The 19,006-nt window shown below is 32.8% G+C and overlaps 1 protein-coding gene across 2 annotated transcripts in view; it reads right to left on the reverse strand.

Annotated features, from left to right (window-relative positions):
• Pnpla8 (patatin like domain 8, phospholipase A2) overlaps positions 1–19,006 on the reverse strand; it is a 39,725-nt gene that overhangs the window by 8,000 nt on the left and 12,719 nt on the right. For both annotated transcript variants that reach the window (XM_027932724.3, XM_027932725.3), the window contains 5 exons: positions 18,468–18,562; positions 16,578–16,749; positions 11,485–11,542; positions 8,927–9,121; positions 1,372–1,567 (listed from right to left, as the gene is read on the reverse strand). In XM_027932724.3, the coding sequence (XP_027788525.1) occupies positions 1,372–1,567; positions 8,927–9,121; positions 11,485–11,542; positions 16,578–16,749; positions 18,468–18,562 (716 nt within the window). The remainder of the gene's footprint in view (positions 1–1,371; positions 1,568–8,926; positions 9,122–11,484; positions 11,543–16,577; positions 16,750–18,467; positions 18,563–19,006) is intronic.

Here is a 19,006-nt window from a genome sequence, read left to right on the forward strand (position 1 = left end):
TAAGTATATAAAGTTTTATCTGTCAATTATAATAAAGCTGAGAAAAAAACAATATCCTATTAATGTAACAATAAAATTTCAGATGATAAGAATTTATCTGCTTTTTGTTGGTTTTCATTTAAAGATAAAAGACCTTAGTGGGGAGTTGAAAATCCTCATTTAGGTTAATGATACAGTCAACAACATGCTGATATGCAAAGAATGACATTTAGAAATAAGAAGCTGTTAAATGATAATTCTTTAAATTTAATAATGCATTTCACACACATAAAAATAAAACAGTACTACAAAGAATGTTAAAACAAAATTCAAACTAGAAATTCAAAATATACTCTCCGACTGCCCAGTACATGCCATGCCCTGGAGTCAGTGGTAAACTGGGGTAAGGCAAAGCAACTGCTAGGGATTAAACATTGAGCCTCACACATGGCAGGCAATGCTCTACCACTGAGCTACATCTCTAGCCCTTTGCCTCACATACTTGTGGGACTAAGAAATAAGTAAACAAATAAGTATTATGATATTGTATATCCATAATAAAACAATGCTCCAAGAGTAAAATAAAAAAAACAAAAGAAAGAAGACTAGAAACAGGGTACGTGGTAGGAAGCTGGGCAAGTGGTCAGGAAAGGTCTCTCTGAGGAAATGACATTTGAGCAGAGACCTGAATGAAGTAAGGGTCAAGCACATACCTGGGGAAAGAGCCTTACAAAGAGAGTACAGCATCTGCAGAGGCCCTGAGGCAGAAGGATTCTTAGTAAGTTTGAGAAATAATAAGAATCAAAGAGTGGCTTTGAGAGGAAGAAGAGATATATTCAAAGGCTAGGTCTTATAGGGCATGTATGATAAATTTCAGAGAGAGAGGCTGTTGAATTTTGTTCCACATGTTATAGAAAGTCTAAGGGGTTTTGAAGAGGAAGGTGATTTGATTTACATGCTAGATGGATTTTAAATGGATTCAGGAAGAAAGGAAGCGATAATTTATTTAATTCCAGTTTGCCTCCACATCACTAATAATCTAATTCCATAAATACTCTCACAATATTATTATGTGTACATTCGAACCAATCTGACTTCTTTTGTGCTTTTTGCTTTCTTAACTGGCTATAGAATCTCCATTCAGGCTTTTGTGATATTCCTCCAATTATAAGGAAGCAAAGAGAGCACCAGCTCCTAGGTGGAAAGCAGTCTCTACTTAGGGTAACTCTAATAAAAGTGAGGAAAAAGGAAAACAAAATACTTATTCCCATGTGTTTCCTAGGCCCACAATATAGATACGACACTCATATGAAGTTAAGATCAACAGTTCTATCTACCAAAAACTAATCACTCTTAAGTTGAAGTATCTTGAAGTAACAGAAACAAACTAACCTTCTGTGTCTGTAGCACTGTTGATAACATTAGAAAGTTTGGTTTTCAGGCTTGTGTATGTTGCAGTATTTCTCACATCACTCTCATAACGTCCAGTGCCCAGGGATACTATACACTCTAGTGGGACATCCGGCCAAAGACATTTACACTCATGCATTGCTAATGCTGAAGGGTTATTCAGAAGCAAACCTCCATCCTGTAAGAAACATGTTAAAAAAATGTTAAAAAATAAGTGAAATTACAGGTTATGAACATGAAAACAAAAACTGTATTTTAAACAGATCGGTATGTATACATTTGGAAAACTGAACTATATAATAAGCCAAAGTATTTAAAAACAAGAGGTTCTTTTAAATAAATTTATTTCATATATCACAGCTGTAAAATTAGCTGCAAACCCACCAACCTCATGAGGAAATTTTGTATTAAGCTTTCCTTTCTCATTTGAACAACTTCTTGGACTGCTTTGCATATTTTCCCCCACTCCCTCCCCCAATACTGAATTGAACTACTTTTTAAAGGCACACTGTCTTTAACTGGTGGTTAACGGATGGTACATTCTTGGTAAATCGTATAAAAAGTTAACAGAAGAGAACCATGGTTCTACCAATTGAAACTTTCTTCTCTCACAAGATAATTATTTAAAATTTTATCAACGATACAATTTCAAGGTATTATATCCAAGATAATGCAGTTTTAACCTAAACAAAATAGGTCATACTTTATATTTCTAAGCATTTACCAATAATCAAAATTACTTTAAAGAATTCAAAAGAATATAAAATATGCTAGTAAAATACTATAAAATGCAGCAAAATAAAAGTATTTAAAATTTAGACAAACTATAACAGGATGCATTGTGCGATTATATTAAAATATGCTAAACTGTTAATATTATATATTTTACTTAAAACTTTCTTGATATTTATTTATTTATTAGTTGTAGTTGGACACAATACCTTTATTTTATTTATTTTTAAGTGGTGCTGAGGATCGAACCTAGGGCTTCATACTTGCTAGGTGAATGCTCTACCACTGAGCTATTTTACTTAAAACTTAGGGAAATACGTCTGATTTAAGATGGTTTAAGTGACTAATCAAGCTCTTTTCCTATATACATCTAGTAATGCAGTTAAATGCTTATCACTCCTAAAGTCCAAGTAGCATGACAGAAAATAAACAGCAAAGAGCAAAATCCTAAACTAAATGTATCACAGAGCAAGTTAAGAATATGAGAAGTAGGCCTGGAGATGGAGCATTGGTAAAGTAATTGCCTAGGATGTGTGATACCCACCATTCAATCCTTGGCAGTGTCAAAAGAAAACGAGAACGAGGCCTTTGGCTTTCTCTGGTACCAAGTACATGGTTTCAATTCACTAAGAAAACCCTAAATGACTACCTGTGTACTCGGTGGCTAGCCAAAAAGTTTAGTGACTACAGTTTTAGGGACTGAAATCATTATGTGAACTGAGTTTGAAGTCCATGAACTGCGCCTGCATTTGCTGAAACCAATCACCATGGATGGTGGGACAAGTTTTTCTGGACCTTAGGCCCATTTTCCTCCAAGTAACAGCAGAGACATTCTAAACTCCACTGTGTCTTCCATTCTCTTCTTCCGTCCCACTCATGCAGCCCTCCTTTTTTCCTATCCTAAAACCCTCCCCTGTGCTCTTACCAAACTGTTCCACAGTTTAAACTCCCAGTGTAATCTCACCTTCTTCTGAAAGTGCTATCTTCTTTTCTGACTTAAGGCTTTTCCTGATATTACTACCCAGGTACCTTAAGGTTGGGAGTGGGCTGGTAGTATTTGATTTACTATATCTTCTAGATCACTAGGGCAAATTCACTTGGAACATACTTCTTAAAGGCTCTGCTGCTCATTACATACTACATATTAATCTACAGTCATTCATTTGGTGAATGAAGTCATCATCTGGTTCACAGATTTCTTTCCACCTCAAGCCTTTATATCACTCCCCATATGACTTCAACATATTTTATAACTCCTTAGAGTCCAATTATTTAATCCCCTTATCTTCAAAATGCTATTCATTCATTTACTCGTCAAGGTCATAATCAGATTATCAAAATAAATGAAATTATTTAGTAGTACCCATATAGGTCTGACTTCTTTCATATAAAATGCTTCTGACATTTATCCATATAGTTGAACGTGTAATTCATTCCTCTTTACTGCTGAGTAATGCCATTGCTTAGATATACCATAGTTAATCCACCAGTTGAAAGCAACTATTTTTAAATTTAGCTTTCTTTATAAATCTATTGAAAGTCATACATTAGTTGGGTATGAGTACTGCTGAACTTTGTAAAAAAAAAATCAACTTAAATTTTTCAAATGATGGTAATAATAATTATTTCCTAAAGACTTTTTCAAGTATGAATTTAAATTTAATCTTTCAACTTTTTCCTTTCTTTTAAATAATAGGACACTAGAAGAATACTTATCTCATGGTAGAGGAAACATTTAATTATAATTTAGCAAAAAAAATCTTTTTATCAAACAATTTTTACCTTAAAGTCTATGTTTATTACACTCTGTGTAATTTATCAAATGGATATTTAAGACAAAATGCTTTCCCATTCTTATAAAAGTCTGTTAAGAGGTTTAGAATAGACAAAAAAAAAAAAAAACAGAAGGGGCAAAAAAGGTTTACCAAGAACTGATTACAGCAAAATCAATCCCAAATTTAAAAACTGCCAGTTTTCTAATGGTTTCACTAGCCATTTTTCAAAGTAAATTTCTGTTCCTTACACTTTACCCACTTTTTAATCAAAAAGTACAATAGTTAAGATTTTTGGTATTGATTCTCATCTAGTGGTGATTAGACTTAAGCTTTTCTTATATTAACTTACTCCTGTCAAACACCTCTTCTACTGGTAGGTCCTTAGGCTGTTATGTCTACGGTATTTCCTTAGCTTTTCCATTGACTCAAGTATTTATAATTATGATTATTTATTTAATGTGGACTTAGTACATGCCAGGCACAATGGTAGGTGCTGAGGATTGGAAAAATGAACTGATGGAGTAATTTACTAATTATCTTTTAAAAAACACAGAAGCCTGCATCTTAACTATACACTGTACGTTAGATTAACAACATAAAATACAAATATTTTTTTAATATACATTTAATCATTTCATATCATAAATCAGGGCACTTTCCAGGAACCAATGGACAATATCAATAACTCTTAATCATATCAGCTTTTCATTTTAGTTTAAATTTTATTGTAGTAAATTATATATAACATAAAATTGGCCAATTTAAAGAGTATGATTCAGTAGCATTAGTTACAATGTTTTATAATTTTTGTTTGTAATGTTTCCAAAAACATTTTTACCATTCAAAACTCTTAATCATTAAATAATCGTTCCCCATTCCTCCCCACTATTCTTTCTCCCACCCACCTCATATTTTGTAGGACCAGGTATGAATCCAGGGCTTCACACATGCTAGGTAAGCAATTTTGCTACTGTGCTACATCTCCAGTCCTGCCAATCTCATTCTATTCCTAATCAACTATTCATTCTTCATACATAAATTCAGTTTACAACTTCTTTGATAACCCTGACAGAATAAATATCTAATTACTCTCAACATTGTACATATTTTTATTAGTGAATTTATCATCTCATTTTGTAACCATGTTTATAGTTTTCTAGCCTGAGTTATTTGAGGACAGGATCCAAGAAGCACAAAAAATATGCAAGCTATTATTAAAAACCTTAATATCCTTCCCAGCTAGTACAATACCTAGCACTGGGTCAGCATTCACTACATTTATGTCTAATTACGATGAAAATTATTAGTTGTGGCCCAGCACAGACATAATTTTGCAGGTGTCGGGCAGGCTCTTTCTGCTAAATATATTCTTTACCTGTAATATTTGTATTGAATTTTTAAAAAAAAAAAAAGGTTAATGTATCCTAACCTCTGAACATAACCTTTTCAAATATTAACAAAGTCAAAGAGGAATGATATGTTAGAAGCTATCATCAAGACCTTCAGTGTAATGGCTTCAAGTGTAGTTTGGAGATAGAGCACATGTCTAGCATATGCAAAAACCTGAGTTCAATCCCAAGCACCCCTCTGCTCCCCCAAAAAACTCTTTAGCGTAAGTCAGTGTATCAGATTCTTCCTTTAAAGATAGGGAATGAACAATTTAATCTTGGAGATAAAAAAAGATAAAGAGATATGGGATAATTTTGTGTAAAAATATACAATTTCAAGAAAAATATGCTACTACTTGGCAGGCAGGAGTAACTGGAGCCTATTCAAAAAGAATTCTTCCTACTCTACCATTTTCTAGAACATGTAACACACTTTATAAGTACTATAATAATATTCTTCTTCTTTTTATAGTCAAATGAAAATGAAATCTTCCCATCCATCTACTCATACCTCTTAATTATAGCACTACTTTCAATAACTGCTCAAATAGAATATTAACCTATAATTTATATTCTACTTGGCTCCAAAAAGGATATAAAGTAACTTAAAATAAGACATATGTCAGACATGACAGTTAAAAGGGATTTAAAAAATGAGACTAGAAATAATTGAATATAATTATCCAAAAGTTTTAGGATAGGAAGGTTGTAGTAAGTGTTGTGTTTTAGTGTTAACTTTGAAAACTTCTAAAGGATCAGAATGAGGCAGGAACTCTGCTTGAATTTTTTCTTTGTTTAAGCAATCATGATCACTCACACTTCAGAATATTCATTTCTTTCAGTACTGGTGACTGAACCCAGGGCCTCATGCATGGTAGACAAGTGCATTACCACTGAACTAACCCATAGTTCTTAATGAAACTGAGATATCTTACTATATTGCCCAGGCTGGCCTGAACCTTGTAATCCTGCCTCACATCCTGAGTAGCTGGGATTAAGGCATGCTTGACTACGCCTAGCTTAGAATGTTCTTTAGTTGTCAATCTTTATCAATCTTTTTAGTTGTCTTTTGAGGGGAAATATACCCCATGTCTTCTTCCTCGTGGAAGAAGAGAATGTATAATAAGAAAACTATTAAATAGGTTGTTTAGATTCAGATTTCATTGGAATGTATAATAAGTGTGCCAATTTTTCTGGATGCTAACGATTTACATGAAAGTATAACTTCTGTCCACGTGGTTATGTATTTTACAAAAATTTATTTAAGCAATTTTTAAAATATGTAGTTCAAAATAAACTGAAAGGTTTGGTCCTCAATATAATAAAATGGCAGGGTTGGGGCTATGGCTCAGTGGCAGAGCGCTTGCTTCGCACATGTGAGGCACTGGGTTCGATCCTCAGCACCACATAAAAAAATAAATAAATAGATATAAAAAAGAGTTAAAAAAAATAAAAATGGCAAAGCATGAAAAGAAATATCACTAGTCTATCTGATATAGAAAAAGATCCACTGAGTTATTTTGTTACACACACATACAAACACACATATGCAAGAAAGACTGAATTAAACATCTGAACTACTTTTCCTTCAGCAATAAAGAGAGCAAGTGAGATGACTTCTTTTTTTTTTTTTTTTTTTAATTAGGGATTGAACCTAGGGGCACTTAACCACTGAGCCACACTCTCAGCCTTTTAAAAATATTTTATTTAGAGACAGGGTCTCACTTAGTTGCTTAGAGCCTCTCTAAATTGCTTAGGATGGCTTTCAAGGTGAGATCCTCCTTCCTAAGCCTCCCAAACTGCTGGGATTACAGGCATACACCACCCAGCTGGGTGAGATAACTTCTTTTGAAATCTGAAAACGTTTGGTCCCAAAATGCAGGTATCCAAATTTATTACTTGAAATTCTTGCTGATATTTGGTGTAACTGAGAAGTCTTACCATAATGACCATCTTACAGCTATAACTTCTGTGTATTTTAAATACATTGTCTAAGTTATTTTTCCACTTGTGATATGGCAAGAATAAAATAACAATGGGGGAAGTTGTTGTTAAAGACAGCAAGCTACATATTACAATCAACATTTACTGTGACCAATAAATCCTGAAATCTATGTCAGAAAGAAACTCAATAGCCATCACTTGCTGCCCTGAGGGGGTGGAAGAAAAAAAAAGAAAGGCAAGAGAAGGGATGTGCCTTACATAATTCAACAATGACAGATTTGACCAAGTAAGAAGTGGTTTGAAGTGACTCTTAAAAGACAAAAAAATCCTATTTTAATGTCTTGACTACAAAGATTATGATGTTACTCTCAGAAAAATTAAAAATAGGATCGTTGACCATAAAATTTTAGAATATATCTAAGCTATTCTATCAAAACATAGAAGAAAATAAAATTGATAAAAATATTTCAGTTATTTATTAATGACACATGTAAATTAGAATTATGCATTAGAAACTTCAAAGCTTTATAGCCAATATATAATTCATAAAGATCCAAGTATAGTAATGCTACCTGAAAATCCTTGTCAGTGATATTAAGACTTTTTTCCAAGAGATAGGTAATTACTAAGTAAAGAGAACACGCAAACTTTAGTAACTAGAGAGGAAAGTTAAGATTACAGTCTATATAATGAGACTGATTTTAAGTGGGACATCATATAAAAATTACCATATTAAAAGCTATTGGTTTTATTTATTATCATTTAGGTACAAATTATAGAGTAAGTATTCCAAGCCAGGTGTGGTGGCACACACCTGTAATGCCAGAAGCTCAGGAGGCTGAGACAGGAGGAACACAAGTTCAAACCCAGCCTCACCATATTAGCCAGACCCTAAGCAATTTAGCAAAACCTGTCTCAAAATTAAAAATAAAAAGGACTGGGGTTGTGGCTCAGAAGTTAAGTGCCCTTGGGTTCAATCCCTGTTACCAAAAAAAAAAAAAAAAAAAACAACAACAAAAACAAAAAACTTAAGCATCCCACAAATCGTGGGAAAAACTTGACAGAAAGAAATTAAGTACATGAGACTACATAAAAAGAATGACCAGAAACAATACTTAACTCTACAAATAACTTAAATTTAAAACTATAATTATAGGTAGTATCCTGTCACTGAATAGTTGTGACTCCTAACTACTTAGCCCTTCTTAAGACCCCAATTCCTTACTTGTAAAATGGAAATAGTTGTCTCATAAGTAGTAACAATTAAATGAGACAATCACGTAAAAAAAATTAAACAAGTGTCTGGTACATAGCTAACTTAATAAATGTTTAAGTATCCTCCAAACTATACTCTCCAAAATTGCCAGACTGGGTTCTGCATTTGCTGGAATCTATTTCATATTTAATTTTCATGTTTGAAAAGCTACATACTGCCACATTTTTCATCAATAAAATTATCATAATTGGTTTTAAACCACACTGTATAGAATATTTCAAAATTTTCCTAAATTATACATTCAAGACAGAAGACTTATAAATTTAAGACAGACAAAAATATAATGAATTGCACATCTTTTGAAATATAAAAACCTTAAGAAGTCATCTTGGTTGAGTCTTACAAAGTTGAGTGACAGTTAATAAATGCTGATTGTTTTAATCATGTAAAATTATAAAAGATGGCCATACAAGCCAACTTACTTGATGAAGATCATTTCCCAATGCGTATTCTGCAAAGTAGCCTGGAGCTGCTGATGAGGCTCGAATGGCTTGCCACATTTTATACTGACAGCCTCCCAAATAATGAGAGTTGATTCCAGGAAAATGACCATAGTTTCTGAACACAAAGGCTTTTGGCGTTATCCCTCTGTTTACTATGGTACTTACAGCAGCTACCTAGTGAAATAAAAGTGACAGTACCACTGTAAGCACCAATATTTGGCATCTATAAGTTAAATACTATTGAGTAGTATGAATGAACAATCTACAACTCTCCAAAAGATCAATGTGTAGCATAAATTTAAAGTTCAGCAAAAATTTTAAATTAGATATTTCTTTATGGCACAATAGATGTAAGAACTGAGACCATTCAGAGAAACGTATTAGAATAATAACAAAAAATATCTTTGACTATATAATTGGATTTGACTTAAAGACATTCAAGAAGGCATACATTTCTAGATTTGTGTGTTAATTGGCATAGCAGAAGTAACAATTAATAAAAACTACTTAAAGATTAATAATTACACTATCTTCACAATATTATTTACAAGTTAGTCTTTGTTTTTATGCTCTTTGAAAGCATTATGACTTTGGTAAAGCTGAAACAACACTACACAAACTCCTAGGGCTTTCATTAGTTATTAAAACTTGGTAGCTGATAATTTTTACTAAAAAACTTTAACACCAATCACTACATGTCTCAAGATTTTATGGCTGTACATTGAATGTACGTAAAATATGTTGTATGATGATCTGCAAATACAAACTTAATAGGCAGAAATATGCTAAGGCCAAAGTTTTTAGTGTCCTGTGCCAACCCTGCCAAGGACCCATTTGCTTTGCTATTTAATAAACAAGTCATAGCCTGAATTCCTATAAGTAATCCAACTCTGTCTCTATGTTGCTATGGTTAAGAGTTGGTCATGCACTTAAGTCCAGAGGGTCTTTCTCTAATTATTATAGGTAAAACTGGATTAAAACATGTATAGATGACTGCTACCTTTATCATAATGAAGCACTTTTTTTTAGGTGGACACAATATCTTTATTTTATTTTATTTTATTTTTATTATCTACACATGACATTACAATGATCTTGGCAATTCATACATTTGTATCACTGGGTTATAATTTCTCATTTTTCTAATTGTACAGATTGCAGAATCACACTGGTCATAGTCACCTATATACATACATCAATCATAATGTCTATTCTATTCTGCTGCCCTTCCTATCCCCCCCTACTCCTCCCCTCCTCTCCCATCATTTCTCTATATCCAATCTAATGTGACACACTTATTCTGTATAACGATGAGGTTCTCCTTCCATCTTCCGTGCAACTCCCCTTCTCCCTCTTTTTTCTCTCCCACCTCTCTTCCCTATTTAGTGATAGTCTATAATGAAGCACTTTTTAATATGGCTAAAGTTTCCTTCTATTCAGTCTATTCTTTTATTCAAAGTCAACAACTTCTGTGATTTGGAAGCAAGCAAACAGAAATGGAGCCCTGAAGATACAGGGAAAGAAGCATGAGGCACAGAGTTCATCCCAGGATCTTCTCCAAAAGAGCTATTACAGCCTTTAAGGCCCTGTACACAGTCTGATCTGCCTACGGCGCCAGCCTTATCCCACATGCTGCCCTTGGATTCCTGGGCTGTAGTCTTCAGGAACTCTTTCAGTTCTTGGAATTGTCTATGACTCCTCCTGCACAGCCCATTCCCTTTGTGTCTTTGCCAGAAATGCTCCTACTCATCAGCCTTCACGTTAAGATCTCAAAGTAGCTTTCTTTTACATCCCTTTAAATGTGTGCTTTCAGAAAACTGTTTCTGTGTTCTACAGATCTTATTTCAGAAAAATATATCTCATCTGCGTGATTATTGCATGAATAGCTAAGCTGCTCTACCGGACTATAAACTCCATGTCTATGGTTGCTTATGAATACATCCAAAGTGCCCAGCACAGTGCTGCCACAATGGGCACATAGTTGATAACTGCACAATGAAGGAAAGCATGAAAGACCAGAGTTTAAGAGCAACAGGAGCTGTATCTGTTTGACTTTTCTTATTACAGCTTATTATCCGAGAATACATATAAGCTGCATGGGATTCTTAGGCACATAAATTATATTTGTTAATTAAACAAGTATTATTAAAGAAAACAAACTCAAGTAATACTCAGGTCATTGAACTTGAAATAAATAAATGGGGTGCTATACTGAGATTATATATGATATATAGATTTTTTCTTTAAAATCTAGGGAAGGAAATGCTATAACTTTCCTAAATTTGATTAAAATAATTATGATAAAATAATTCTTCCTTATTTTTAGTCTCAGACTTTCATGTTTTTAAACCTTTGTTATACTTTTACTAGATATACAAAAGATCTAATCATCACATCCTAGATCTTCATAGAAGAATAAAATCTATTAGCAGAAATTTCTTAGAATTTTTCTCCTTAACAAAAGAGCCCTCAAAATAACTGCTTTCGTCAGACCTTGTTAGAAATGGGTATTATTTAAGATAATACACTATACTTACCTTAGGACATGTAGGGTTTCTTGCTGTTTCAATCATTAGTGCAGAACCCATTCTATCCCTTTATTAAAAAAGAAGAAATAATATATATCAAAATGATTTTCTTTCTTAAGAATCAGAGAACATGTACTTTTTTTTTTTTTTTTAATGGTACCAGGGATTGAACTCAGGGGTGCTTAACCACTGAGCCATATCCCCAACCCTTTATATTTTTCACTTTGAGACACAGTCTCCTTAATTTGCCTGGAGCTTCACTAAATTGCTGAGACTGGCTTTGAACTTGTGATCCTCCTATCTCAGCCTCCTGAGCTGCAGGGATTACAGGCGTATGCCACCACACCCAGCAAAACACACACTTTTTTTTTTTTTTTTTTAAATTTTCCTGGCGGTGCTGGGGATCAAACTAGGGCCTTGTCCATGCCAAGCAGAGAAAACCATTTCTGTGTTCCACAGATCTTATTTCAGAAAAATATATCTCATCTGCGTAATTATTGCATGAACAGACTATAAACTCCATGTCTGTGGTTGCTTATGAATCTATCCAAAGTGCCCAGCACAGTGCTGCCACAAGGGGCACATAGTTGATAAACTACACAAGGAAGGAAAGCATGAAAGACCAGAGTTCAAGAGTAACAGAAGAGCCACATCCACTGAGCCACATCCCCAGCCCAAAACATGCACTATGAAATTACTATTTGCAGACGGCTTTCTCAAAGTGCTATAAGGAACAAAAAGAAGTACAACAATTTCCCCTAAGAGGCTTACAATCCAATTAATGCACAAGAAACAATATGCAGTGATTTATTAATCTCTGATTCAGACTGTAAGTATAGTTCTGAGGTGAAGAAATAAATATAGGATAGAGTTACTAAGAAAGATGTATGGAATTGTAGTTTGAGAGAGATACTGAACAATGACAACATCCTGAAAGCCAGTACCTATATAGAACAAAGGCATAAAAATAGAATAAATCTATTGTTTTCAGGGTCCTGCTGCCAGGATATAGAAGTTTTGTTAAGACTGCAGAAGTGCCAGGTATAGTGGTGCACACCTGTAATCCCAGTTACTCAGGAGGCTGAGGCAGGAGGATCACAAGTTCAAGCCCAGCCTAGGGAACTTAGCGAGATCCAGTCTCAAAATACAAATTTTAAAAAGTGGTGGGAGAAGAGGGCTTTATCTGAATGGTAGAATACCCCTGGTTCAATTCCAAGGGTAAAATTAAAAGACTACAGAAGTGTTCATACAGTATATTTACCTAAAAACCAGGTCAAGACATTTACATTTAGACATTAAACTTGCTTTAGTGGGTAACACAGAGCCAATGTTATAAAAATTGCTTGTAAAAACATCTCAATTGGTATTTGAGTTAATGGGCAGCAATTTTTACAATTCCTTTACAAGAGAATTTAATTTCAATGTAGACTTTTTTCAGTCTTAAAGATTATTCTCTCTGCCTTGCAAATACTATGCCTTTATCAATCTTCCTCTAAGTATTTTCCTAATGATGTTTTTTCAAATCATAGTTAAGTTTCTCAACTGTTAGTAAATCTCAAATAAGCATAATATTTACAAATTGCTTGGTGATCTACCCTTTACAAGCTTTTATAAACATCAGTGTACTAGTGTAATATTTTCCAAAATGAACAAGATTTTTACTTTCCCAACCTGATCTATATGTTTCTTCTATATGAAGATCAATTCAATTTTACTGTTCTGCAGACTCTTGATATAAATTTGGAACAGAAATTCTGGGAGCATTCACACTTTCAAGCAAAGTTCAAACTTTGTTATTGCTGTTGTTTAAACCTTGGTTTAAATAAAAGAGCTAAAATGCTTTAGTGAGTTATGAATATAAATCTGAAGAGAAAGGAATGATAATTGCTTATTACAGAAAGACCAACATATGAAAAAAAATCTTAGCATTCTCAGATTCTACTGATGCTATAATCAAAATGGTACCCACAAAATAACACAAAGTCATCATCATATGAAAAAAACAAACAAACACATACATGTTCTAAATAAACAGCAAGATTAAAAAAGTCATGACAGGGGCTGGGGCTGGGGCTGAGCGGTAAAGCACTTGCCTGGCATGTGTGAGGCACTGGATTCGATTCTCAGCATCGCATATAAATAAATAAAAATAAAGATCTATCAACAACTAAAAATATTTCAAAAAAAAGTCATGACAAACAAAAGAACCAGTGGATAGGTATGGTAGAGTATAACAATAGTGCCCCCAGTGAATCACATTTCCTGGAATACATGTCCTTATATATTGCCCTTTCCCACACAGATCCTTGGTTTGAGAAGATTCAAGCAATGAGACATCCGCAAACAAGGGATAAGACCAAGGCTTGATAAGTGATTATGCATTGAGGCTTGCCCTCTGAGAATGCTGAGATCGAGATGATGAGATGAAGCCCAGGATAGAAATGACCATGTGAAGAGAGACTCAGCTGTTCCAGCCATATTAACTGAGCTACCAGTTGCCAGTAGCAAAACTGAATACAGGCAAGCACAGAAGAAATGCCCAATCAAATCACAGAATCAGAGACTAAATCATTATTATTTTAAGCTACTAACTTTGAGAATTAGTTTGTTTTGCTATAACAGTTAAGAGAAAAATCAAAGAAAGGATAAAACTAATCATATTTAAAGTTTATCAAAGCTATAATTAAAAATAAAGAAGTCTCTGAAAAAGCAAAAATGAAATAGTAGTGTGCAAATATGAAGATTCATGAGAAACAAAATGAAAAAGAATTTCACAGTAAAGTGAATGTTTTATGTTAAGATTTTAAATCTTTATTTAAAAATCTTTTAAGAAGCAGTATTATGATTTCATGAGAATAGTTCTTTTTTCTAGTAAATGCAAAAGACCTAAAATAAGTAACAGTTTTAAATTTGCAACAATAGATGGAGAAATTTCACAATTGGAAAGATGTCAACATTCCACAATATAACCTGTACAGTTCACATTAACTTCCATTAAAATATTAGCAAGATTTTTATGAGAAAGGTAACCAAAAATTCACTATGAAAATAGTTAACAGAATTATGAAAAAGAATAAAGGAGATTCATTATTTCATTCAAAAACACCTTATATAAGGGTTAAAACTAAAGTTACAGAATGTATTAAAAAAATCAAAGGGAAAAATAAAAAGATTGGACATTATACTCTCATGTAAACAGATAAGATAAAGATGGTGTTTTAAATCAGTGAAAAAAAAAGAAAAACTATTTGGTAATGGTACTGGGACATTTAAATTAACATGAAAAAATAGTACAGTTTGACTCTCTCACAATATGTCTCAAAATGAATTTCAGTTGTCCTAAAAATATAAGTTTAATAAAACCTTAGAACTAGAGAATAATGTAGATATTTACCTACTTTCAGGGTAGAAAAGACTTTATGAGTATGAAAGCAAAGCTAAAATCATTATAAAAATGTGGCTAAATGAAGATTTTTAAACTTTCTTCATTAAATAGATGATTAATTAAAAAGTACTTTTTCAATATATGGTTATAAATACAATATAGTGTGCCACACCCTGACAGTAAAATAAGCAAAGACCTTGCCCTGAAAATTCACAGAAGAATATAGTCAAAAAACAAAAAAATATTGAAATTCACTAATAAACAAAGTGACATCCATTGAAATACTGGTTTCAAAAACTGTCAAACTGATATATTTTAAATATTAAATTGTTGAGTGTTGGGCTGGGGTTGTGGCTCAGGGTAGAGTGCTTGCCTAACACATGTGAGGCACTGGGTTTGATCCTCAGTGCCACATATAAATAAATAAAATAAGGTATTGTATCCACCTACAACTAAAAAAATTTTTTTTTAATTGTTGGGTGTTCATGAATATTTCCTAAGATAAATACAAATTGATTCTGGTAGATACGTATATATATGTACTTGTCAAGATTTTTAAAACATGCATACTCTCTGACCCAAAATTGTACTTCTAGAACTTTTCCTTAAAGCTAAAGTAAAGATGTAAAATGTCCGTGGAAACTTTCTTTTTGAAATATAATGACATCTTAAGCATCCTTCTTTTTCAATAGCTAATTTTTAAAATAAAAAATAGTACATTCATTAAAGGGAAGAGTGAACGCCATCAAAATGTTTCAAAAATATTAATGAGATTGCAAGAGACTGTAATAAACACTAAATGAAAACGCAGATATCAAATTACATGTGCATAATCATCCCCAAATTGTGAAGGGAATGAACACACACACTCTCTCTCTCTCTACCTGTAAAAAATTCTAGAAAGAAATGTGATCTTAGTAGAATTATTGGTAATTTTCTTTATATATTCTCTATTTCCAAATATTCTCTATTTAAAATGATATCAACACTTGATTCAATAATTATGTTCTTAAAAACTGATCTATTGGTATATTCTGAAATATGGGCATAAATTTAAAGTTTCCTATCAAAGCAATGTTCATAATCATAAAAAAATTAAAAGCAATATAAATGTCTTGAATGCCCATAAATATCATATATAGAAATGGTTAAGAAATCACAGTACTGTCACATTCTGTAGTATAATGTAATATTTTAAAATATGTCAAGAAATTTTAATAAAATTGGAAAAAGGGGGGAAGATACCAATTTACAACTGTAATGTCAGCTGCACAAAATGTTTATAAAAATGTATAAAATCTAGGAAATACCTAGAAGAAATACATTGCAAGGTCTACAGCTTTGAACAATAGGATTGCAGTTGATTTTAAGTTTCTACTTTCCACTTATACTTTTTGATTCATAGTATTTGGAAAGAAATGAAAAAATTATTAAACAGCTTAGAATAATGACTTCAAAAACAACAGTGTGCAACTGTGGTCTATGTACACCATAGTCTCAAATTTTTAAAAAGGTAATTTTATCTTTTATATGCAAATCTCATACACATGAACCCAAGAATTTATGACTACAATGTGGTTCATTAAAATAGGAACAGTGATTATCTCCAATTAATGGTATTAATAATTTGAGTCTTCATATTTTTCGTATTTTAAAATTTATAATATGCATATATACCTACATAATTAGAACATTTTTAAAAAGAATTATAACTTACTTAAGAATCTTTTCCCATGTTTGACTGTCATAGAATGCATGGCTCCAACTCATTTTTACTGTCCCAACAATGACATTTTGTGAAAATACATCTGATCCTAATTTTCGATAAAGTTCTTCACATTCGTCCAAGGGCATATGAAACAATCCCAACATGAAAGCTAATATGGCTCCTAAAAGAAAAAAATTCTTAGTTTTTATGAGCATTGATGTTACTGCACTTATAATTTTAAGAACTCCTGGGTCATAGACCTGGCTTATTAAATTCTAGCTTTAACACTGGGACAATTCTAGCTATGTCACCTGGGACAAGTTCCTTAACTTCTCAATCCCAATTTTTTTTACCTGTAAAATGGCAAAAAAAAAAATAACAACTAAAATTCCTAAGCCCCTTGTATTGTGACAACACATGTAAAGGGCTTTACCAGATCCCCAAAATGATAAAATACATCTACCTCAAGATGATAATTATAAAAATTTTTAAATATACAAAAATATTTCTTTATATTAAATATAAAAGAAAGATATCATGGTTATTAAAGATATTTCTCACAATAATTACTTAGTTTTAGTCATAGAACACAGTATATTTAATAACTCACGAATTCATTAAGCAACTACTCTTTCTAGTTGGTTCTAGAGTCAATGTAATTAAAGAAATCAAACACTCTGGGATCTCCTGATCTGATTTCATGTACTAGTTGTAATTGGTAGGAAACACTGCCACCTAGTGTTTCTCATTGGCCTAACCTTTAAATAAAGATAAAAGGTAGGAGAAAGCTTTGGGGTATGAAAGAAAAGGATAGAAGAATTCTATACATATACCAACCACCTCTTGGTCCCCATCCCCTGCCTCTCCCTCCTACTGGGGATTAAACTCAGGGGTATTTCACCACTGATCATGTCCCCAGCTCTTCTTTCTTTCTTTCTTTTTATTTTTATTTTTATTTATTTATTTATTTATTTATTTTTTTGAGAACAGGTCTCACTAAGTTGTTTAGAGCTTTGCTAAATTGCCAAGGCTGTCTTTGACCTTGCATTACTCCTGCCTCAGACTCCAGAGTCCCTGGGATAATGGGAATGCTCCACCATGTCCAGCCCAACTAGCAATATTTAAAGGTAACTTTTCTTTTTTGGTACTTGGATTGAACCCAGGCAGGCACTCTACCACTGAGCTACATCCCTGGCTGGTTTATAATTTTTAATTTTGAGACAGGGTTTCACTAAGTTGCTGAGGCTAGCCTTGAACTTGGATCCTCGTGCCTCAGTCACTGGCAATTACAGGCATGTGCCCCAATGTCCTGCTAAAAGTAGGTTTTTTAAAAAAATATATTTATTTTTTAGTTTTAGGTGGACACAATACCTTTATTTTATTTTTACATGGTGCTGAGAATCGAATCCACCGCCTCATGCGCGCTAGGCGAGTGTGCTACCACTTGAGCCACATCCCCAGCCCTAAAAGTAGCTTTTTAAACGCACAGATTCTCACATTTCTCAATTTAAATTCTGCCTTCAAACAACCATATAAAAATTACATAAGGAGCAATCTTCAAATTGAGAGACTCCCCTCACAGGAAAAAAAACCAAAAAAAAATGTATTCACCTTTAATTTTCTATTGGTTTAAGTACAATGTCTGCCTTCTGCTTCATTGCTTTCCTTACAATGAATATACCATAAAGAAATAATTTATAATCTGCCCTTGTTACAGTGCTTTATTGAAAACATATTATAAAAGCACATTAAAATCTTTCTGAATGTTAACTTATTTAAAATAAATACCTTTACAGGTTTATTAAGCAAACTGAAAAATTATTCACATCAAAACATGAAACTAATGCCCAACATTTCATAATATAACCACGATCTTTAATCTAATCTAATAATCATTACCTGTGCTTACGCCACATATATAATCAAAGAGCTGATGAACTGGCTTCTGAGTAAGTTCAACTAATTTCCTCAGTGTCTGAAGAGCAACTACACCCCTATGGGAAAAAAAATCAAAAGCAAAATGGGAATTCCTATTTCAGGAAAATAAATCCAAGTCATTGAATAAAATAATCCTATCAACTGCTTTTATAGTTTATGTGCTAACATGAAAACTAATATGCAAATCAGCATTAGTAAAAATTGCCCATCCAAATATTTAGGATTATTTTTAAAAATTCAATATCTAAATAAAGGTATCAAACCTGTGGTATTGAAGCACATTTAAAAATGTATATTAGTATCTATTTGAATTAGAACACAAAGATGTGTCAATAAGATATTTTTAAAATACTCCAACTCTGAAAAATACTTAAAACCTCACCTGACCAACTTTGGGATGACATACGTTGGTTTCTTCTTTCATCAGTACAATGGGTCACCTATGCTTCTATATATTTGTGTTTTATATAGTTCAACAGATTCCCCCACACCCTCTGGGG

The sequence above is a fragment of the Marmota flaviventris genome, chromosome 1, assembly GCF_047511675.1.
Source record: "Marmota flaviventris isolate mMarFla1 chromosome 1, mMarFla1.hap1, whole genome shotgun sequence".
Classification (NCBI taxonomy): domain Eukaryota; kingdom Metazoa; phylum Chordata; class Mammalia; order Rodentia; family Sciuridae; genus Marmota; species Marmota flaviventris.